The sequence below is a fragment of the Dendrobates tinctorius genome, unplaced genomic scaffold, assembly GCF_039654945.1.
Source record: "Dendrobates tinctorius isolate UK_male_01 unplaced genomic scaffold, ASM3965494v1 ptg000287l, whole genome shotgun sequence".
NCBI lineage: Eukaryota > Metazoa > Chordata > Amphibia > Anura > Dendrobatidae > Dendrobates > Dendrobates tinctorius.
In genome coordinates, this window is record NW_027361954.1 from 26469 (window position 1) to 49065 (window position 22597).

At 44.4% G+C, this 22597-nt stretch overlaps 1 protein-coding gene across 1 annotated transcript; it reads left to right on the top strand.

The window, feature by feature from the left end:
• Positions 1-210: 210 nt before the first annotated feature.
• Positions 211-21830, top strand: LOC141072816 (mitochondrial inner membrane protease ATP23 homolog). Its single transcript, XM_073559975.1, has 6 exons — positions 211-478; positions 919-964; positions 1525-1606; positions 6978-7115; positions 8564-8647; positions 21388-21830. The coding sequence occupies exons 1-6, from the start codon at positions 337-339 to the stop codon at positions 21589-21591; spliced, it is 696 nt and encodes a 231-aa protein (XP_073416076.1). The 5' UTR covers positions 211-336; the 3' UTR covers positions 21592-21830.
• The last annotated feature ends 767 nt before the right edge of the window (positions 21831-22597 follow it).

Genomic DNA, 22597 nt, shown 5'->3' on the forward strand with positions numbered 1-22597 from the left:
CAGCCGCTCGTCTCTCTTTAGTCTACTATCACTTCCCACTCAGTCCCGGCATGCTCTGCGCACACACTGTAGCCATAGAGACCAACGTCGCCAAACCACCTATCGCCGAATTATGCAGCAGCGCACCCTAGTGACACGTCCGGTGTACTGCAACTTATCAGATACATACACAGAGCATGGGGAATTTGGAGACTTTAGTTTGCCACAAATAAAAATGGCTGAACGTGTTCCGCGTGCTTAGCACGTCACGGAGTCACGCGTGCACACAGTCCAAGATGGCGGCTTCCTGTGCGGGCTCGGAGGGGTTCGTAAGAGAGTTGTAAAGGGGGAAGACAGATGGAGGGAGACAGGGCGGCCCATAGAGACCATGGCTGCCCTCCGTCCGCTGACAGAAACAGCAGGGGCGAGCGGCTCCAACCTGAGGCCCAAGGAGCTCACCACAAATGCCACAAGATGCTGCAGATGGCCATGGAGACAAGTAGGTGACAGCAGCCTGTACGTGTGGGGAGAGTGATCTGGCGGGTGTGTGCATACACTATGTGTATATAGAATATATGTGATGTGTGTGTGTATATATATATATATATATATATATATATATATATATATATATATAATGTGTTTGCAATGTGTGTGTATATATATATATATATATATATATATATGTGTGTGTGTGTATATATATAATGTGTGCATGTAATGTGTGTGTGTGTGTGTGTATATATATATATATATATATATATATATATATATATATATATATATATATATAATGTGTGTGTGTATATATATGTGTGCATATATAAATGTGTGTGTATATATCTATATATTATGTGTGTTTTACAGAGAGCCATACATGCAATTAACATCTAATATCTATTACACTAATGCTGACCCCTGTCACTTTCTGCCCCTCAGGTCCATACGCCAGGCTCCTTTTAGATGCCATGAAGAGGTCTGGTTGGTAAGTGTCACTTCCGGATCAGTAGAATTCCTTCGTTTTCCCCTGTCAGTGTCCCTAGAGTAAGGTAAGCCTTGTCCTGTTTCAGTGCTGCAGTTATAGAGATCATTTATATAAGGGTGGGCCCTTACTATGCTCCATTGCCTAATTGGCACAGGAGCTGATTTCGAGGACCTCCAATCATGGCGGGCACTCAGCAAACCTCACATATCCGCATCGGAATGGTCATAGTGGCAAAGCTGTGTTAGCTGCTGCCACACATTGGATAAACAAGCCATGCCGAGCGGGCTGATAGAGGTACCCTTGTGTCTCCTTTGGGATTGAAAGGGAGCAGTGGGCAGCAATAGAGGGAGATGTGGGTGGTCACAAGTGCTAGATACAGATTGTATGATTAGGCAGCTGACCATCGTGGTGATAACCGCATTTTCTTGGCCAGAGTAACACACTAGAAATGTTCTCTGCTTTCTTGAATGGACCAAATACAACAGTTGGGACATAGCAATGAAGCTTTGATGTGTTCCAGCCCTCCAGAAATCCCTTTAAGTGCACTTTGTCTTTTTCAGCACAGTTTCCCGAGATCGACATTTTTCCTGTGAGGATTGTGATGGATCAGTAAGTGGAGGCTTTGATGCAGATACGTCTGAAGTAAGTGAACATCTTAAAATCAAAGATTGTCCTTTAGCAGCGACACCTGTTGTGCGACCAATATTCACTCGATGCTGATACTTCATGGCAGCTTGCAACAAGCACGTTGCTGAGAATCCAACAAGGTTGGTCACACTACCATTCAATGCCCCCCATTCCCTTGTATCACGCTGCAATGTAGGAACAACACCAAACACACCTTGTTTGCACAAGTGTCATGGCCGAGGTTGCTGTGTAACTCCAGCCTTAATATATTTACAATGTCTCATTGCCATTGGGTCATCAATATCAGTTCAGTGTGAGTCTGACACCAAGCACCCCCGTTGATCAGCTGACATCTCTGGCAGAGGCCGAATGAAAGCAATGTGTTTAGCAGAACACAACCGCTCCATATATTGCTTACTGGCTGTTGCTGAGTACTGCCGTCTATTCTCCAATCTCATCCATCTTCTGCCAGTGCAGCCATCAGCTGATCTGTGGGAGTAGCAGATGTCGGACCCCTGCCGATGAACAATCCTATGGTTAGGTATCGGGAACTTTAGTCCTGGACGGCCATTTATTATTATTATGATAGCACAATTTATTCCATGACGCTTTTCATGTGAAAAGGGGTATACATAGCAAAAACGAGTACAGTAATCTTACACAATAGAAGTCATGATTGGTATAGTAGGATGGAAGAACCTGCCCGCAAGGGCTCACAATCTACAAGGATTGGGTAAGGATACAGTAACTGAGGGGAGAGCTGGTTTTGCAGCAGTATGGTGGAGCGATGGTTAGGCTGAGTTCACACGTGGCGTTTTTTTCGCATTTCCGCGGCGGTTTTAACCGCGCGATTTTGCCGCGAAAAATAAGCATCCCATGCATTCCTATGGGATTCCGCAATGCTGTGCTAATGCTGTGGTTTTTACCGCGGCGGAATCGCTTCGCGGTAAAAAACGCAGCATGCTCATTAATTTTGCGGAATCGCGGCGATCCCGCACCCATAGAAATGCATTGTTCCGCTTACTTCCCGCATGTGGCTGTGCACACCATGCAGAAAGTAAGCAGAACAATTGCGGATGGTACCCACGGTCCGGAGGAGAAAAGACTGTCCTCTGGGCTTTGGGTACCATATCCCTGTAAAATATAGAATTTAAAATAAAAAATATTGTTATTCTCACCTTCCGACGTCCCGCGCAGCCTTCCCGCCTCTCTCCACACTCTCGTTCCCAGTAATCCTTTGCGAAAATGCCCGCAATGACGTCCGTTCTCGCGGGATCGCAAAGTCTCGCGGTCATTCGCGCGACGTCATCGCGAATTACCGCGAGACATCGTGATCCCGCGAGAACGGACGTTATCGCGGGCATTTTCGCAAAGGATTACTGGGAACGGCTGCTCGGGACGTCGGAAGGTAAGAATAACACCATTTTTTAATTTTTTTTTTTTTAACATCCTATCTTTTACTACTGATGCCGCATAGGCAGCCTCAGTAGTAAAAAGTTGGTCACACTCGTCAAACACTATGTTTGACGAGTGTGACCAACCTGTCAATCAGTTCTCCAAGCGATGCTACAGATCGCTTGGAAAACGCTAGCATTTTGCAAGCTAATTACGCTTGCAAAATGCTAGTTTTTCCGCGGGAAAATCGCGGGAATTTAAAATGCGATTTTCCTGCGGAATGGAATCGCTGTAATTTCCGCGAGAATTCCGGTACGTATGAACCCAGCCTTACTGTACGTTGTAGGCTTATTGGAAGAGGTGGGTCTTCAGGTTCCTTTTGAAGGTTTCCACTATGGGCGAGAGTCTGATATGCTGGGGTAGAGAGTTCTAGAGTAGGGGGAAATGGGAAACACAGAAGAAATCTTGTATACAATTATGGGAAGAGGGAAGTAGAGAAAGAGATATTGTGAGAATCAGAGGTTACATGCAGGTCAGTATCGGGAGACTAGGGCACAGATGTATGGAGGACACAGGTTGTGGATAGCTTTGTATGCCATGGTTAGGAGTGTCTGAGTAATGGGGAGTCAGTGAAGGGATTGATAGAGGGGAGAAGCTGGGGAATATCGGTGGGACAGGTGGATTAGTTGGGCAGCAGAGTTTAGGATAGAATGGAGGGGTGCGAAAGTGTTAGAAGGGGAGGTTGCAGTAGTCTAGGCGGGAGATGATGAGAGCATGGACTAGGGTTTTTGAAGATTCTTAGTTGAGGAATGTATGGATCCAGGAAATATTTTTGAGTTGGAGTTGGCAGAAAGTGAAAAGGTCTTGGATATGTGGTTTAAAGGAGAGATCGGTGTCAAGGTTTACCCCGAGGCAGCAAGCTTATTGGACTGGGGAGAGTGGGCAGCCATTTACTTTAATGCATAGATCTGTTGGGGGGATTGAGTGACATGTAGGAAAGATGATGAATTCTGTTTTGTCCATATTAAGTTTTAGAAATCTAGCTGAGAAGAAGGATGAAATAGCGGACAGACATTGAGATTCTGGTTAGTAGGGAGGCGCTATCTGGTCCAGAGATGTAAATCTGTGTGTCATCAGCATAGAGTTAAGTTTGCCAAAAGGCAACAAATCCCTTATCTAAAGATCTAAAAATGTAACTTTTATTATTAACTACTAAAGGAAACAAAACATTAAAACTTGCACTAGGTCAGTTTCAATTGGTGGACACTAGCCTGCTAGTATTAGAATAATCTTCCATCCTGTTTGTAGTGTTAATAGTCCTACCTATATATCTATATCATTTCATTCAGGTATATGGGTGAAGGTGTGGCCGCTACCTCTATACCATATCTGTTGCCCCAAGAGAGTTCACTGACGTGCTATGAAAAACTGCCCTAAGCCTCCCCAACATGTTTCACCAGTACCACTGGCATCATCAGGGGATTGAGCCTCCATTAGGTTTTTAGATAAGGGATTTGTTGCCTTTTGGCAAACTGTTAATTATTTTTATTACCTTCACTGACAGCAATTAATGTGTTAAGTCATCAGCATAGAGGTGAATAATAAAGTAACTTGGCCCTCAACTGAATAATCCTTTTCAAGACAAGGTTTTATTTTGGCAGTCACAAAAGCCGTTTCGGCCTACAATTGGCCTTCGTCAGTCTGCTGTAATTTATACAAACAATATATAAGAGGCAAGATCAAAATCTATCCTCAAACGGTACAGCAAAATGAGATCTGCATTTACAATTTATATGTCCAGACATGCAGGATAATATAAGAATACCTATAAAATGAAACACGTTAACCTGTGATGATATAGAAAGAGAACCAGGTGGGAGAAAAGTAGAGAAATGAATAAGAAATGGCGGCCTACCCGACTGCTGTAAATAATGAGGTTAAAATGGAAGACTCTGTAAGATCCTATAGTGGAAAAAGAGGTGGTTCAAGATTGTCCAATCGGATGAAAAAGACAATAAAGTGCAGTGCTGGAGAAATCATACCTATTATGAGGCAGTGGTTTGAAAGCTACTGCAACATCCAACCGTCTATAAGACGTATAAAATGGGTGAGTAAATAATTAGTGGTAACTCATTAGAGAGAGAGTGACGAATAGAAATATATAAATATACACCTGGTAAATCAGGGAGAAATTGATGTTGGTAATGGAGATTGAATCTCTGAGGCTTTGTGCCTGTGGGGATATATGCCTAAGAAAAAATGGAGATTCATCAATATATCATACAAATGTTGAGAACAGATAAAAACTATGAGATTATATATATATATATATATATATATATATGTATGTGTGTGGTATCATATAGGGATTGATACCTGGTGGGTACAGGTTAATGCCTGTTGATGCTTTATCAGACTTGTGTTGGAGAAGCAGGTTTCATGCGACACTGGGAACGAGAATGGTGGCCAGTAAAAAAAAAACTGGGCCGTGAAAAATGCGGACAAAATAAATGGAAACCCAGAGGACTATAAATACATAGTATCACACAAAGGGTTGATACCTGTTAGCGCTTTACCATGGCAGTGTTAGGTTACATCCAGACGGACGCAGCTAGTGACTTCCGGTCCTTGAGTTCCGGTATGCGTGGACTAAGTCCCGCCTCCCTTCTATTTAGACTGACCTGTTACAATCCACTGGGCGTCCGGGCTAGCAGCGGATACTGCGTCCAGGTCTACACGCCCAGGCACTACACCTGCACAGTAAGCTCATAATGGCACAGTCCAGTGTAAACTCTTGTACCGCGGTTACACACCCGCAGTCCTTACCACCTAGCGCTTTTTTTCACAGCGTCACATGTAACCTGACCCGTCAATACAAGCATGATAAAGCGCCAACAGGTATCAACCCTTTGTGTGATACTATGTATTTATAGTCCTCTGGGTTTCCATTTATTTTGTCCGCATTTTTTACTGGCCACCATTCTCGTTCAGTGTCGCATGAAACCTGCTTTTCCAACACAAGTCTGATAAACCATTAACCTGTACCAGCCAGGTATCAATCCCTATATGATACCACACATATATATAATCTCATAGTTTTTATCTGTTCTCAACATTTGTATGATATATTGAGGAATCTCCATTTTTTCTTAGGCATATATCCCCACAGGCACAAAGCCTCAGAGATTCAATCTCCATTACCAACATCAATTTCTCCCTGATTTACCAGGTGTATATTTATATATTTCTATTCGTCACTCTTTCTCTCTAATGAGTTACCACTAATTATTTACTCACCCATTTTATACGTCTTATAGACGGTTGGATGTTGCAGTAGCTTTCAAACCACTGCCTCATAATAGGTATGATTTCTCCAGCACTGCACTTTATTGTCTTTTTCATCCGATTGGACAATCTTGAACCACCTCTTTTTCCACTATAGGATCTTACACAGTCTTCCATTTTAACCTCATTATTTACAGCAGTCGGGTAGGCCGCCATTTCTTATTCATTTCTCTACTTTTCTCCCACCTGGTTCTCTTTCTATATCATCACAGGTTAACGTGTTTCATTTTATAGGTATTCTTATATTATCCTGTATGTCTGGACATATAAATTGTAAATGCAGATCTCATTTTGCTGTACCGTTTATGAGGATAGATTTTGATCTTGCCTCTTGTATATTGTTTGTATAAATTACAGCAGACTGACGAAGGCCAATTGTAGGCCGAAACGGCTTTTGTGACTGCCAAAATAAAACCTTGTCTTGAAAAGGATTATTCAGTTGAGTGCCAAGTTACTTTATTATTCACTTTTGTCTGGGTAACCTACTTGTGCACCCTGTAGTAGTGCCACGCTATACTTTACATCAGCATAGAGGTGACACAGAAAGCCGTGGGACTCTTGAGTGGTCCCAGGACAAGCCATAGGGATTCCATGTAAAACAGCAGAAATACTATCCGATGTCTGAATAATATTTCCCTGCTTTCAGATTGTGTTGTGCCAGAATAACATCCACAATCAGCCACACATGGACCGCGTGGTGACACACGAGCTGATTCATGCATTTGACCACTGCCGTGCACACGTAGACTGGTTTAGCAACATTCGCCATTTAGCGTGCTCTGAGGTAAGCAGATCACTTGCGTACATGAAGATGGCTTTCTGCATATGCCCATTATCAACTGATCGCTTAGTGATCTAAGCTGGCAAAGAAGGGTTACTAGCATTATAAAAGATCTGGTCCAGCTGTTGGATCCTTCAAGCAATAAAAGGGATATGCACCCAAAACATAAAGCACAAGGGTGGCAAACAAGATGGCGGAACCTTCTGTTTTCATATATTAGATCTGCCACAACACAACATTGTCTAACCTACTTCTCCACCTCCTGATTTACTGATACAAGGCTAGTTTTCAATGTGGGTGGAAATGTATTTTTTTTTTGTTCTGTTTTTGATATTTTTTTTTATGCTCATATAATAGAAAACTTGGGAAGTACAAATGTATAATATTTTTTACAATCTATATTTATTTAGAGGAAAGTGATAGACCTCGTGAGAAGTGTCCATATGTGTATACGGCTTTCTGATTGGCGTACAGATAAAGTACCACTCCAGCGCGGATCTTTTTATGTCCCTTCTGTATGCTACCAGTGTTTTATGTTAATTGTATGCATTAAAATACTTATTGGTCAGTGTCTTCTACCATTTTCAGCACTCCTCTGTCTCAGCAATAGATGACTGACGTTGTTACCAGCCCCCACAGCATTTCTAGGTGTAAGTTTATGAGACTCTGAAGGTCTCCTAGACCTACAGTAATAATGGAAGTAATGGTCTCTAGTGTGAGTCTGCAATCACATGATGCCGAAGAGGGCACTTTAGAGATGGCAGAAGACAGCGACCAGTCTTTTAATGAACATACTACACACCTTACTAATTGCCTACGAAGGGGGCGAAAATATAAAAAAACAAAATAAACTCCCCTGAGTTCTCCTTTACCTAATAAGGAGAGAATCGTTGTCTAGGAGAAGTGCACAGGGCCCTTACTCTCCCTTCATATCTTATATTGGATGTGAAGACCTCAGTGGGCTCTGGTAGGTACAGTTATGGCATCCATACAACGTTTGAGGAGTCTCATGAATGAGTCCCATTAATTAGGAAATGACAATGCGCAATAATCCTTGAGCGTGCAGAGACGCTAATGCCAACTATACCAGCCGGAGTGCGTCAGTTTCTCCGCACACCTGATTGGGAGGGAGTGTAGAGGCACCGTGACTATAAGGCCAATTTCACACCTTCAGTATTTGGTCAGTATTTTACGGCAGTATCTGTAAGCCAAAACCAGGAGTGGGTGATAAATGTAGAAGTGGTACATGTTTCTATTATACTTTTCCTCTGGTTGTTCTTCTACTGTTCTAGGCTTATAAATACTGAGGTAAAATACCCACCAAAACTCAGTATGTCCACATGGGCCAAAAGGACACGTGTTTCTCAGTAGTGACCAGTACAGATGTCGGTTTGACGGGCCAATGCTCCACTTTGATATTCTTGTAATTTACATTTTGCCATTTTCTACAGATCAGAGCTGCCAATCTCAGTGGGGACTGCTCACTTAGTAATGAAATTAGCCGCTTTAACTTTGGCTTGAAACAACATCATCAGGTATGTCCCGAAGTGTGGGTACCTGTAGTGCCCTGAAAACATTCAGATAGCCTAATAAAGGGACACCAGATCTAGAAGTGAATAATAAGCTAGTGGGAGATAAATGATTATTTCTGTGAGGTAAAACATTGCTCAAAAACGGGCAGTGAAATGTTTTACCTCACAGAATCAGCTGTGATTCCAGTGCTATCTTGTCTATATTCTCTTTTGCTTCCTCCCCTGTCCAGGAGCTGTGGTACGATCAGACCATGTCCCTGTACGATCCGACACGGCCATTACACAGCACGGGCACATTTATAAGATTATCTCAGCACAGGGACTTTTTTTAACCCCTTTCTGACCTTGGACGCAATAGTACTTCCAAAGTCAGATCCCCCGCTTTGAGGGCTCCGGCGGTGAGCCCGCATCAAAGCCGGGACATGTCAGCTGTTTTCAACAGCTGACAAGTGCCCGCAATAGGCGCAGGTGGAATCGCGATCCACCTGCGCCTATTAACTAGTTAAATCCCGCTGTCAAACGCTGACAGCGGGATTTAACTAGTGCTTCCAGCCACCAGGCCGGAAATACGCGCATCGCTGACCCCTGTCACGTGATCGAGGATCAGCGATGCGTTGCCATAGCAACCTGAGGTCTCCTAGAGACCTCTATGGTTGTTGATGAGGCATTGCTATGAGCGCCACCCGGTGGTCGGCGTTCATAGTAATGCTGTAATTCTGCTACATATAGACGATCTGCTCATCGCTTATATGTAGCAGAGCCGATCGAGTTGTGGATGCTTCTAGCCTCCCATGGAGGTTATTGAAGCATGGCAAAATTTAAAAAAAAGTTTTAAAAAATATGAAAAGAATAAAAAAATAAGTTTAAATCACCCCCTTTCGCCCTATTCAAAATAAAACAATTTAAAAAAAAAAAAATCACACATACACATTAGGTATCGCCGTATTCAGAACCATCCGATCTATCAATAGAAAAAAGGATTAACCTGATCGCTAAACGGCATAGCGAGAAAAAAATTGAAACAATAGAATTACGTTATTTTGGTCGCCGCGACAATGCATTAAAATGCAATAACGGTCAATCAAATCACTGTATCTGCACATAAATGGTATCCTTAAAAACATCAGCTCGGCGCACAAAAAATAAGCCCTCACCCAACCCCAGATCACGAAAAATGGAGACGCTACAGGTCTTGGAAAATGGCGCAATTTTTTTTTTCTTTTTTTTTTTTTAGCAAACTTTGGAATTTTTTTCACCACTTAGATAAAAAAGAACCTAGACATGTTTGGTGTCTATGAACTCGTAATGACCTGGAGAATCATAATGTCAGGTCAGCTTTACCATTTAGTGAACCTAGCAAAAAAGCCGAACAAAAAACAAGTGTGGAATTGCACTTTTTTCGCGATTTCACCGCACTTGGAGTTTTTTTCCCGTTTTAGAATACACCACATGGTAAAACCAATGATGTCGTTCAAAAGTACAACTTGTCCCGCAAAAAATAAGCCCTCACATGGCCATATTGACGGAAAAATAAAAAAAGTTATGGCTCTGGGAAGAAGGGGAGTGAAAAACGAAAAAAGCTCCGTTCATTAAGGGGTTAAACACATCAAATAGTGTTACAGTATTTTTATTCTAAGATATATTGATTAAAATACACTTTTGTTCGTGGGAAAACCCCTTTAAAGAGAATCTGTCAACTCATTTTTGGCCTATGAGATGCGGCCACCGCCATCAGGGGCTATTTACAGCATTCTGTAATGCTGTAGATAAGTCCCTGATGTAACCTGAAAGATAAGAAAATTGAGTTTTTGAAATAGAAATCCCTAATGCCATCTCTAGGAATATAATACTTACATGGATGAAGAATTTCACTTTATTAATTAATGCCTCTCCCATCACCTCTAGTTAGAGTAATGGATCTACCAGGACTATATTTGGACCAAATTAAACTTAAGTCCACAGACTCGCTACACTCATTCAAAGAAGACTTAGATAATATTCTAACAGAGGGTACATTATTACCACTTTCAGAACTACAAAATAAATTCCCAAGCCAACATATTAATTTTCTCCGCTATAATAGGCTTTAAAAAAAACAGTTAATTCGTACTTACAAACCAGACTCCCAATTAGAGAATTTACGACTTTTGAATCATTAATAACCCAACACAAACAGCCCAAAGGAATTTTAGCAAAATTATACCAAACTCTCTTCTAGCAGACTCGCTACTGTAAGGTAGCGCTGTTATTCAAGTAGGGGATACTCGCTAAGCCGCCACAAAACCAGATCCGGCACGGGTTGTCCATAAACAATCATAGTCCATGCGGTTTATTTAGCATCATAAACCCACAGCAGCAACATAAACTTCATAATATCAGCATAGCGTCCATGACACAGTTCAGCTTTGTAATCCCTGTGGTCACACAAGTTAGGCATACACAGGCTCCTCAGCCTCAGTTATCTCACCCACGTCAGGGTTTCCTCATAGTCCCTTCATCATGCTGCAGATGTCCATTCCATCCAGGGAATCATCAGGCACATGCAGCCATTCAACACAGCGTTCCTTGCTGTCAGGAAGACAGCCCCCATCTCTCCCAGACGGGCCCTTCCAAAACGGACCAACCAGGTCCCTGCATTCACCTATGTGACCTACCCTGGCCACCTTATATGGTCCGTAGCCACGCCCACCGGGTCACATGGCTATGACCTCATCACAGGTCCTTGAACCACTCATATACACTTTATACTAGCGTTCTTAAACACATCCCCTGGGTGGGTTTGTAGGTAACTAGTCCCTGACACATTGAACCAGCTCCTCAGCAATATCACTGCTGATCAACACACACACAAATCTCCATCTCAAGGCCACCCACCTTGAGATACATAACGGTCATTCAGTATTTTGCCATTCATCCACTCTCCTGGGACATCCATACAGTGCCCCCTAGCGGACACGGTGGTCACTACACCACACTACCTATTAAACGGGCCTATATTTCAGCAAGGGAGAAAGAACTTGACATTAGACTACAGGACTGGGAGGTTGAGCACATATATAAAAATTCGTTTGGCCCATCCAGATGTGTAAGAGTCCTTAGAAAATTCGTATAAGACCATTATAAGATGGTACAACACCCCAGTAAAGATGCATACATGGTGCCCCAATGTATCTCCAACCCGCTGGAGATGTACTAAAGAGAACGGGACATTTCTGCATATTTGGTGGTCATGCGATAAAATAAAACCGTTTTGGGATATCGTCTTGAAAATTATAATCAGTGTGCAAACTTTCAAACCCCCCCCCCCATCTACGCCTCATCTTTTTAAATTGGTCAAGTGACGTTCCTAAGATCAAAGATAACTCACTGCTTCTATAGCAGCGGCCAAATTAATCATCCCCACGAAATGGAGATTATTATTATTATTATTATTTATTGTTATAGCGCCATTTATTCCATGGCGCTTTACATGTGAGGGGGGTATACATAAAAACAAGTACAATAATCTTAAACAATACAAGTCATAACTGGTACAGGAGGAGAGAGGACCCTGCCCGCGAGGGCTCACAATCTTCAAGGGATGGGTGATAATACAGTAGGCGAGGGTAGAGCTGGTCGTGCAGCGGTTTGGTCGATCGGTGGTTACTGCAGGTTATAGGCTTGTCGGAAGAGGTGGGTCTTCAGGCTCTTTTTGAAGGTTTCGATGGTAGGTGAGAGTCTGATATGTTGTGGTAGAGAGTTCCAGAGTAGGGGTGATGCGCGAGAGAAATCTTGTATGCGATTGTGGGAAGAGGAGATAAGAGGGGAGTAGAGAAGGAGATCTTGTGAGGATCGGAGGTTGCGTGCAGGAAAGTACCGGGAGACGAGGTCACAGATGTATGGAGGAGACAAGTTGTGGATGGCTTTGTATGTCATGGTTAGGGTTTTGTAATGGAGTCTCTGGGCAATTGGGAGCCAGTGAAGGGATTGACAGAGGGGAGAAGCTGGGGAATAGCGGGGGGACAGGTGGATTAGCCGGGCAGCAGAGTTTAGAATAGATTGGAGGGGTGCGAGAGTGTTTGAGGGGAGGCCGCAGAGCATGAGGTTGCAGTAGTCAAGGCGAGAGATGATGAGGGCATGGACTAGGGTTTTTGCAGATTCTTGGGTGAGGAATGAACGGATGCGTGAAATATTTTTGAGTTGAAGTCGGCAGGAAGTGGAAAGGGTTTGGATATGTGGTTTGAAGGAGAGATCAGCATCAAGGATTACTCCGAGGCAGCGAGCTTGTGGGACTGGGGAGAGTGGGCAGTCATTTACTGTAATTGATAGGTTCGTAGGGGGGGTCACGTGAGATGGGGGAAAGATGATGAATTCTGTTTTGTCCATGTTGAGTTTCAGATATCTAGTGGAGAAGAAGGATGAAATAGTGGACAGACATTGAGGGATTCTGGTTAGTAGGGAGTTGATATCTGGTCCAGAGATGTAGATCTGTGTGTCATCAGCATAAAGATGATACTGAAAGCCATGAGATTCTATGAGCTGTCCCATCTCAGAACTGCCCGAGTGTTATTGAGTGGATCCAAAAGGTAGATCAGATTTATTATATAGAACAAATTGGAACTTACACTCGTTTTTTGAGAGAGAAATTTAGGGTAATATGGGCGCCGTGGATATCCTATAGAGTCTGCTGAATATCTTAAGGCAGTAAACCGGGAGTCTGAGGCAGTGGATTAGTGTCGGTCAGATCTCCACTCCAAAACCCATCAAACTATAACCAGTTACCAAAGCTCTGCCTGCTAGGTCTCACGGAATTGGCACTCATTAACCCCCAATACCATTACCCATCCTTGAAATTAAAGTGTACCATCGTCCCTTCCCCCGCTCCCCCTCGAACCCCCATTTTCTATACTTTCCATTTATGTTTATCTATACTAATGTTGTATAGGTATGTAAGCATTGGTTCACTATTCTACGAGATACAGCAGTAGGAAAAATACAGATAATTGCTTTAGCATTAAGATTTGAAACTACTAGTTCTAAGAAACTTGTCATGTAAATTGCTATCGCTTATAGAAGGATAATACTGTAATATCTTATTGTACCTTTTTTGGATGCATACCATGTTAAGATACGATTGTAATTTTCATAAAAACCTAATAAAAAGATATTTAAAAAAAATTAAATTAACTTTTTGATGATTATCTAATTTTGTGAGAAGGACCTGACTCTTGCACAGGACACTGGTAAATCCTTTCTGAGCACTTCTATTTTTGACTGGCAGATGGCTGAGGAAGGGGGTTAGCCAGGTGGGCTGGACTGGAGGCAGTTGTCTTTCTAGAAGACACCAAGTTTCATCTAACTGAATTGAGAACTTTGAGTTAATAGAGGAGAAGGCGTCCATCTTTCAGATTCTTCATCTCTTGGTCATGGAGAGCAGTTACAAAGAGATTTTGCACAGACAATGTATCTTTTGGTGGCATAAGGGATATTGAACTGTATAATGTGCCTGACTATAGCGCACTTCCAGGTTTTAGATCAGTGAAAAGATATGAATTCTAATTGAATTTTCACTGTCTTTGGATGATTGACGTGAACAAACTCCAAGTCCAGTGCAGTGGGATATGGAGATTTGTGGCAATTGCAGTCGGTTGGTTTTGACCAGGTTCTTGCGACAACACACTTAGAGGACAAGTGAGAATTAAAGGGAATCTGTCACTTATTTTTGGGCCTATCAGCTGCTGGCACTGCCATCAGGGGCTTATCTACCGCATTCTCTAATTCTGTAGATAAGCCCCCGATGTAACCTGAAAGATAAGAAAAATGAGTTATAATATACACACCCAGGGGCGGTCCGGTTTTGGTCCGCTGGGTGTCGTGGTCCGGTCCGGCGCCCCCCATCTTCTAACGGTGACGTCCTCTTCTTTGCTTCCCGGCGCAGGCGCACTGCTCTGCCCTGTTGAGGGCAGAGCACTGCAGTGCGCAGGCGCTGGACCTCTTCCGGCGCCTGCGCACTGCAGTACTCTGCTCTGCCCTCAACAGGGCATAGCAGTGCACCTGAGCCGAGACGGGAAGCAAAGAATAGGATGTCACTGCATAAAGACGGGAGGCACCGGACCGCGACACCCATCGGACCCGACCCCGGGGTGAGTATAATCTAACTAATTTTTCTTTCAGGTTAAATCGGGGGCTTATCTGCAGCATTACAGAATACTGTACATAAGCCCCTGATGTCGGTGCCGGCACCTGGTAGGCCCGAAAATAGGTGACAGATTTCCTTAAGTCTTATATTTTTGTAAAAGGACCTTGGAGGGATCGTATGGGTAGGAGATGTGAGAGGTTCATAAATCTTTGTGGAATGAGGCTCTACTCCAGACCAGGTCTCTGATGCACTGTGTTGAACAGCATTTCCAAATGTGTTTTCCCTTCACCCATGACAGCACCACATGAGAGAGGGATCCGCCCCGCCAGGACAGGAACCTACTGAAACATAAGGGGCGGCACCTCTCCCCCGCTTCAGTTGGGTTCCTGTCCTGGAAAGGAATCCCTCTGACAGCGGCGGCGCCTGTCAGGATGAAAGACCCAGGGCCGTCCCGGCGTTTAAATTGCAGGGCTGACTTACCTGCAACGCCGGCCGTCGGCAGCTGGTAGCGCAGTCCCGGGGTGTTGCCTGATCCGGGCCCCGGGTTCGTGCGGGCACGTCCCGATGTCCTCCCTTCGGAGGTTCCTCCACGTGCCGCCCTCCCCCTGCGCGCGCGCCCGTCCTTCGCCTGCATGCAGGGGAAGCCGGGGGCGGAGACCGGCGTCCGACGTCAGCGGCGCAGAGGACTCTGGGAGCGCGACCGCTGACATCATCAGGACGCGACGGTCATGGCGCCGGGCGCGACGCCGGCCAGGAGAAGCGGCTGGCGGTCGCGGGGGGGGAGGGGTAATGAGGGGCACTCACCGATTAAAGAAGGAGCAGAAGCGGCTGCAGGGGTGACAATGGCGTCTCAGGAGGATCGCTCACCGTCCCCATTGTCTCTGCCCCCATCACAAGCTTCTGGTCGCAAGAGCCGCTCGAGCGGCAAAAGCAGCAGCCGTCCAAGTCACCGATCGAGGGATTCCTCGAGGTCAAAAGAACGCAGAACGCACGCTCCTTCGCAGCCCCAGAGCCCGGTATCGGTCTTTCCTGGGTGGTGAGTGTTCTCTGTGAAAGTAGACAATGTTGTAATAGGCCTTCCTACGTCTTTTTCTTTTTTTTTTTTTTTTTTTTTTTTTTTTAGGGAGGCAAAAAAGCTATAAGCAAAAAGAAAAATAGAGTATGTGCCATATGCCACAGCCCTTTAGCGAAAGACTACCAAAAGGACTTATGTGTCAGCTGTATCCAGCGGACTATGGCTGAAGAGGCACCGAGCCTGGCAACAAACCTCAGATCAATAATTAAGTCGGAGGTACAGGGCTCGCTTAAAAAATTATTAAAAAAGAAAAGTAAGAGTAAAGCCTCCCCGAGTTCCTCGTCAGGCTCCTCCTCTTCGGAGTATCAAGTTGAGCACGGGTCATCTTCATCCTCAGACAGTGATACGGGGGGCAGACCTTGCTTTCCCATAGAAGATACGGACGCCCTCCTTAAAGCCATCAGGTCCACTATGGGCCTGCAGGAGGAGAAAGTAGAGAGATCACTGGAGGATGTAATGTTTGGCGGCCTACAAGAAAGGAAAAAGCGTACCTTTCCGGTCAATGACAAGATTCACGCCCTAATCGAGAGAGAGTGGAAGAAACCGGAGAAGTCAGGTAGCCTTCCCTCCTCTTCAAAGCGAAGATACCCCTTTGAGGCTAAGGATACGGACATCTGGGACAAGGTCCCAAAGATTGACGCAGCAGTGTCTAGGTCTTCCAAGAAGTCGGCCCTGCCCCTGGAGGATTCAGGGGTTTTGAGAGATCCCTTGGATAAAAAAGCGGACTCATACCTAAGGCACACTTGGGAGGCAGCGGCAGGGGGTCTGAAACCAGCAATAGCCGGCACCTGCACAGCCCGGTCATTAATGGTCTGGTTGCAACAACTGGAAGAAAAATTGGTCTCCAAAGTACCAAGAGAGAAAATATTAGGAGAAATGTACCTGCTACACGGAGCTGCCGCCTTCTTGGCTGACACCTCCGCCGACTCGATGAGGTTAACGGCAAGAGCAGCGGGGCTGTCGAACGCCGCAAGACGGGCGTTATGGCTCAAAGGCTGCCCTGGGGACATTCAATCTAAGGCAAAATTATGCTCGTTGCCATGTGATGGGCAGTTCTTGTTTGGAAAAGACCTGGATGACATCCTGGAAAAAGCCGGTGATAAAAAGAAGGGCTTCCCCAGATTCATGGGTGATCAAAGGAGACCGCCCTTTCGGAGGGGAAGGTTCAATCGAGGCCGTCCCCCGGGAGAACGGAAAAGGTGGGACGACAAGAGGAAAAAAGAACCAGGGTTCATGTTTGGGGGAAATACCTCAACCGCCAAAAAATCCCCGCAATGACACCAGTCCTCCTGTGGGGGGAAGATTGAGGCTCTTTTCTCAAGAATGGGAGAAAATATCGGCCAACAATTGGATCCTGAAAATTATAAAGAATGGCCTAAAAATCCCCTTCTTCCAGTATCCAAGAGCTTCATTTGTGGTGACCCCCGTCAGAAAGGAACCAGGAGAGCAATCAGCCATAGAAACAGAAATCTTAGGACTATTGGAGAAACAAGTTCTGGTAGAGGTCCCGAAAGATCAAGAAAGAAGTGGGTTCTATTCTCCCCTCTTCCTAATAAAAAAACCCGACCTTTCCTTCAGAACGATAATAAATCTCAGGCGCCTCAATCAATGGATCATGAACCAAACATTCAAAATGGAATCAGTGACTTCGGCCATAAAGCTGTTACACCACAACTGCTTCATGGCCGTAATAGATTTGAAGGATGCCTATTACCATATCCCGATGCACCAAGAGTACCAGAAATACCTGAGGGTAGCCCTATACATCCAGGGCGACCTCAGGCATTTTCAATTTACAGCTCTTCCGTTTGGCATCTCCATAGCGCCAAGGATTTTTACAAAAGTAATAGCGGAAATGACAGCTTTCCTTCGAATCCGCAATGTGATTATGGTGCCTTACTTGGACGATTTTCTGGTCATTGGCAATTCAGAACATCACTGCGCACATCAGGTAGAGAAGATAACAGAGACCCTGCAAAGACTGGGTTGGATGGTAAACTTAAAAAAATCAAAACTTCAACCCCTAAGGAAACAAACGTTTCTAGGTTTCGTCTTGGACTCCGACCGTCAAGTTTGTCTCTTGCCAGAGAAAAAACTAGAGAAGGTGAGAGAAATGACCCTTCCGGCAATACAGCATCCTCACATGACCCTAAGAAGGGCAATGTCCCTGTTGGGCACGCTAACAGCCTGTATCCCAGCGGTCAACTGGGCACAGTTTCATACCCGACAACTGCAGGCGGAAATCTTGTCAGCCCAGAGACGATTGAAAGGGCGTTTAGAAGGGAAGCTGGAACTTTCCGAAAGGGGGAAAAACTCTCTCACTTGGTGGCTAGACGACTCAAATTTAGCAGGGGGAACTTTGTGGCACAGGCCCGTGTCCGATGTAATATTGACGGACGCAAGCTCCTCGGGATGGGGGGCACACCTGAGAGAACATATGGCCCAAGGGTCCTGGGGTCACATAGAGCAGAAGGCTTCCTCCAACTTAAGAGAGTTAAGAGCGATAAACAGAGCCCTAGAGGCATTCATTCCCATGTTACAGGGTCAAAACGTCCGAATTATGTCAGACAACAGGGTGGCAGTGGCGTATGTCAACCACCAGGGAGGGACAAGGTCAAACTCCCTAATGGACGAAGCCAAAAGAATCTTCCTCAAAGCAGAGCAACATCTAACCTCCCTAACAGCCCTACATATCAAAGGGACAGAAAATGTTCAAGCCGACTTTCTAAGCCGCAACAAGTTAAAACAGGGAGAATGGACCTTAAATCGTGTAATATTCCAGAAGATAGTACAGTTATGGGGGCAGCCAGTAATCGACCTCTTTGCCACCAAAAGCAACCGGCAAGTGAGGAGGTTCTGCTCATTAAACCCAGGGGAAAACCCGTGGGCAGTAGACGCTCTACAAATCCCGTGGCTGTTCAAACTGAGCTATGCCTTTCCCCCAGTAGCGTTAATCCCGGCAGTGGTAAAAAAGATAAGAGACGAGCAAGCCAGAGTAATCCTCATAGCCCCGTTCTGGCCAAAAAGACCGTGGTTTTCACTACTACAAATGATGTCTCTCTCGGACCCGTGGGTACTGCCAGAGATTCCAGATTTGTTAGCTCAGGGGCCGATATTCCACAAACAAGTCAAGGGGCTCCATCTGACGGCGTGGAATTTGAGAGGTCACTTTTGAGAGATAAAGGGTTTTCCCCGGGGTTGGTGACTACTCTAATGAAAAGTAGAAAACCAATAACAACCAACATATATGGCAGAACGTGGAAAAAATTCCTACAATTCCTGGGAAAACCGTTAGGTCAAGAACCCCCAATCGAGTCCATCTTGGAATTCTTGCAGGCAGGCCTACAGCTAGGCCTGGCGGTTAATACCCTCAAGGTACAGGTTTCAGCGCTGGGTGCATTATACAATTGCAATATAGCGGCAAACAGATGGGTAGCCAGGTTTATTAAATCTTGCCACAGATCTAGGCCAGTTTCCTTACCGAAAATAGCTCCATGGGATCTAAATCTGGTGCTGGAAGCCCTTACGAAGGAGCCGTTTGAACCCATACAGCAGATTTCAACTAAAAATCTCACTCTAAAAACCATCATTTTGGTAGCTCTAACGTCGGCACGTAGAGTTAGTGACTTACAGGCCCTTTCAGTCAACCCACCATATACCCAGATATACCAGGATAGGGTGGTTATGAGAACAGACCCTGCTTACTTGCCGAAAGTAGTAACTAACTTTCACCGAAACCAAGAGATTGTCCTCCCTTCCTTTTGCGAGAATCCGAAAAACCCAGGGGAGGAGAAATTTCATAGCCTAGACGTTAAAAGAACCCTAGTAGAGTATATGTCTATAACCAGCCAGTGGAGGAGGTCCCAGTCCCTATTTGTAGCCTTCCAGGGTGCTAGGAAAGGTTATGGAGTGTCAAAGGGGACTATTGCCCGATGGATTAGGGAGGCCATTAGTGTAGCCTATTCAGCTAGTGGCGTCCCGGTTCCTGACGGCATCAAGGCTCATTCCACCAGAGCCGTGGCGACCTCCTGGGCTGAGAAAGCAGAGGTATCAATAGAGCAAATTTGTAAGGCCGCTACCTGGGCCTCACCCTCAACTTTCTTTAGACACTATAGACTAAATCTGTCCTCCTCTGCTGACTTGACCTTTGGTAGAAGGGTGCTGCAAGCGGTGGTCCCTCCCTAAGGTGTTCGAAGTCTCCAGAATCTCTCATGTGGTGCTGTCATGGGTGAAGGGAAAACCACCATGGTTACTTACCGGTAGCCGGTTTTTCCGGAACCCATGACAGCACCCGTATATTTCCCCCCCTTTTTCACCGTTTGGGTGTGCACAATAGTCGGGTGTATTTGCGTGATGTGGTGTTGGATAAATATGTAACTAACCGGGAAGTCCTCTCAAATGCTCTGTAATCCAACTGAAGCGGGGGAGAGGTGCCGCCCCTTATGTTTCAGTAGGTTCCTGTCCTGGCGGGGCGGATCCCTCTCTCATGTGGTGCTGTCATGGGTTCCGGAAAAACCGGCTACCGGTAAGTAACCATGGTGGTTTTTCATCTGCTTCCGCATAGCGGATAAGACGACGTAAGACTAGAGACTAGGCCTTGTTCACATCAGAGGCTGCGCCGCATATTCCTTACTAACTGTAAGATATATGCAGAATAGGGAGGACAAGGAGTAACAAAATTCTGTTTAAAAGTTATAGAAATATATTTTATTGATAACAATAATATCACATTCCATAAATATATTGGGAAGAATGATAAGGTCAAATAAGCATAAACAAATTTAGAGTGAAGGACTCGGATGTAGTGGTCTGAGATCAACACAATAAGTATAAAGATCAGAAACTCGCATTTATAAGAGTAAGAAGATTTATGTCCCAGGAGTGCAAGACATAGCAATTCACACTGCTAACAATATTCCCATATATAGATGAGTATTTTTAGGAAAAGGATCACTCAGTACTTGTTTATAACCAAGGATAAGCCTATAATACATATATAAAACAATAAAGTGTTGCAGGATTGCTCCTTACCCATATAAATCCCTGTGTGACGTCAGACCACATAGCCCCAACGCGCGTTTTGCGTGGGCATTTTCAGTGGACCATGATGATGCACTGTATTGAACAGCATTTCAATTCAGGAATCCAAATGTGTTTTTCTTCTGCTTCCCTATAGTGGATAGGAAGCCATAAGACTTGAGAATAGGCCTTACTGCCCCGCATATTCCCTACTTTACTGTAAGATATAGTGTAGTAGGCCGTGCTATTTCTTACAGGATAGTGACTGACCCCATCGGCCAGGTGATGCATCCATCTGCTGGAAATTCTTTGTTCTGTTGGTTTTCCAGGTTTTTTTTTTTTCTCAAACCAAATTATTAACACACGTGAAAAGACTCTTGAATAGAAGAATGTATTAATGCATGCTCTGTTCTTCTCTTAATAAAAAACAAATGATATTGATTTTATGCCTCATGCAAATAAAACATGTTACTGGACGTGCGTGATAATGATTTCTGGTGTCACCTAACCTTTTCCATATTTCCCTACCAGGCCTGTGTAAGAGACCGTGCTCTCCGCTCCATACTGGCAGTCAGGCAGATCAGTCGGGAGGCAGCAGAAAAAGCCATAAATGACGTGTTTGAATCTTGCTTTAATGACCATGAACCATTTGGTCGTATTCCTCATTGCCCAAGGGAAGCTGATATGGCGCACAGAGATCTTAAAAACCAAGGAAGACCTTACGCAAACCTTTGAGCTACAGAAAAGCACATATAAATCAGGGTTCAGATGAATTCTTGCTTTGATCTAGTAATCGTGAATGAGAATTGCACCCCTCTAGCAGCTTTTCTCAGATATGATAGAATGTATGAGGTTATGCCTCAATTTCTGTTTGTCTGTTTATTGTATGTCCTTTTTAATTTTATATTTAATTCTGTGATTTTTAAAATTGATTTATGTGTTGTGAGGAATATAATAAAGTTTATATGACAGTGTTTTCTTTACTCACTGGAAGTAAAACAAGGTTTTATGTACGTTCTTATTTGTGGATTCACTCTGCTCAAACTTTTCCAGTGGAGTTTACCGTTCTGTCCTCCGCACTGTGCGCACAATACACTATAGGGATTGTCACGTTTCTGTCTTCAGCGTGCATCCCTTCTGTGCTTGGCCTTCTGATGATTGACAGTTTGTGGTGGCAAAATGGTTGTACTGCTGGCCAGAACTATTCATTCTCCAATGCTGGCAGAGGAAGCTTTACCACTGCACCATCGGGAACTGAGCTTGGTGAGATTCAGCAATCTGGCCGGCATTAGAGCTGCACCTTCAAGCTGTATAGCAAACCGCTTACAAGGACACGCGTCTTTCCTAAAAGATCATCCACCTCTGGCTTATTTTGCATCAATATTTTGTTCTATAATTTGGGTCCTTTTTGGCATACTGTTGTTATTTTGAAGTCATGCTGTCTTTGCTGGCCAGTCACCTCTTCTGCTTGGCCCCTGTGTTTTAGCAAGTAAAAAAAAAGGAACTAAACACAAATTAATTGTGGTGCAAACATCAAAAAGATGGTTTATGTAAATGTATCCAGAATTCCAGAGCACGTATTTCTAAAATCTTACCAATTCGTGAAACAGTTTGTGAGGGTGAACTTTCTTGGTGATACGGAACAGAGTGCATTAGAGGAAAACCATCTAAGAAGACCGGTTTGAAGCTGTTCATGAGACTCATTCAAATGAATGACTGTGTGTAAAACACGCTGACGTGT

What these genes read in the sequence shown, in the direction of transcription:
- LOC141072816 (XM_073559975.1), top strand. Translation starts at nt 337, where the DNA reads ATGGAGGGAGACAGGGCGGCCCATAGAGACCATGGCTGCCCTCCGTCC. An exon ending in TTGATGCAGATACGTCTGAA is followed by an intron (nt 1,607 to 6,977) that starts GTAAGTGAACAT and finishes CCCTGCTTTCAG; the next exon opens with ATTGTGTTGTGCCAGAATAA. An exon ending in GCTTGAAACAACATCATCAG is followed by an intron (nt 8,648 to 21,387) that starts GTATGTCCCGAA and finishes TTTCCCTACCAG; the next exon opens with GCCTGTGTAAGAGACCGTGC.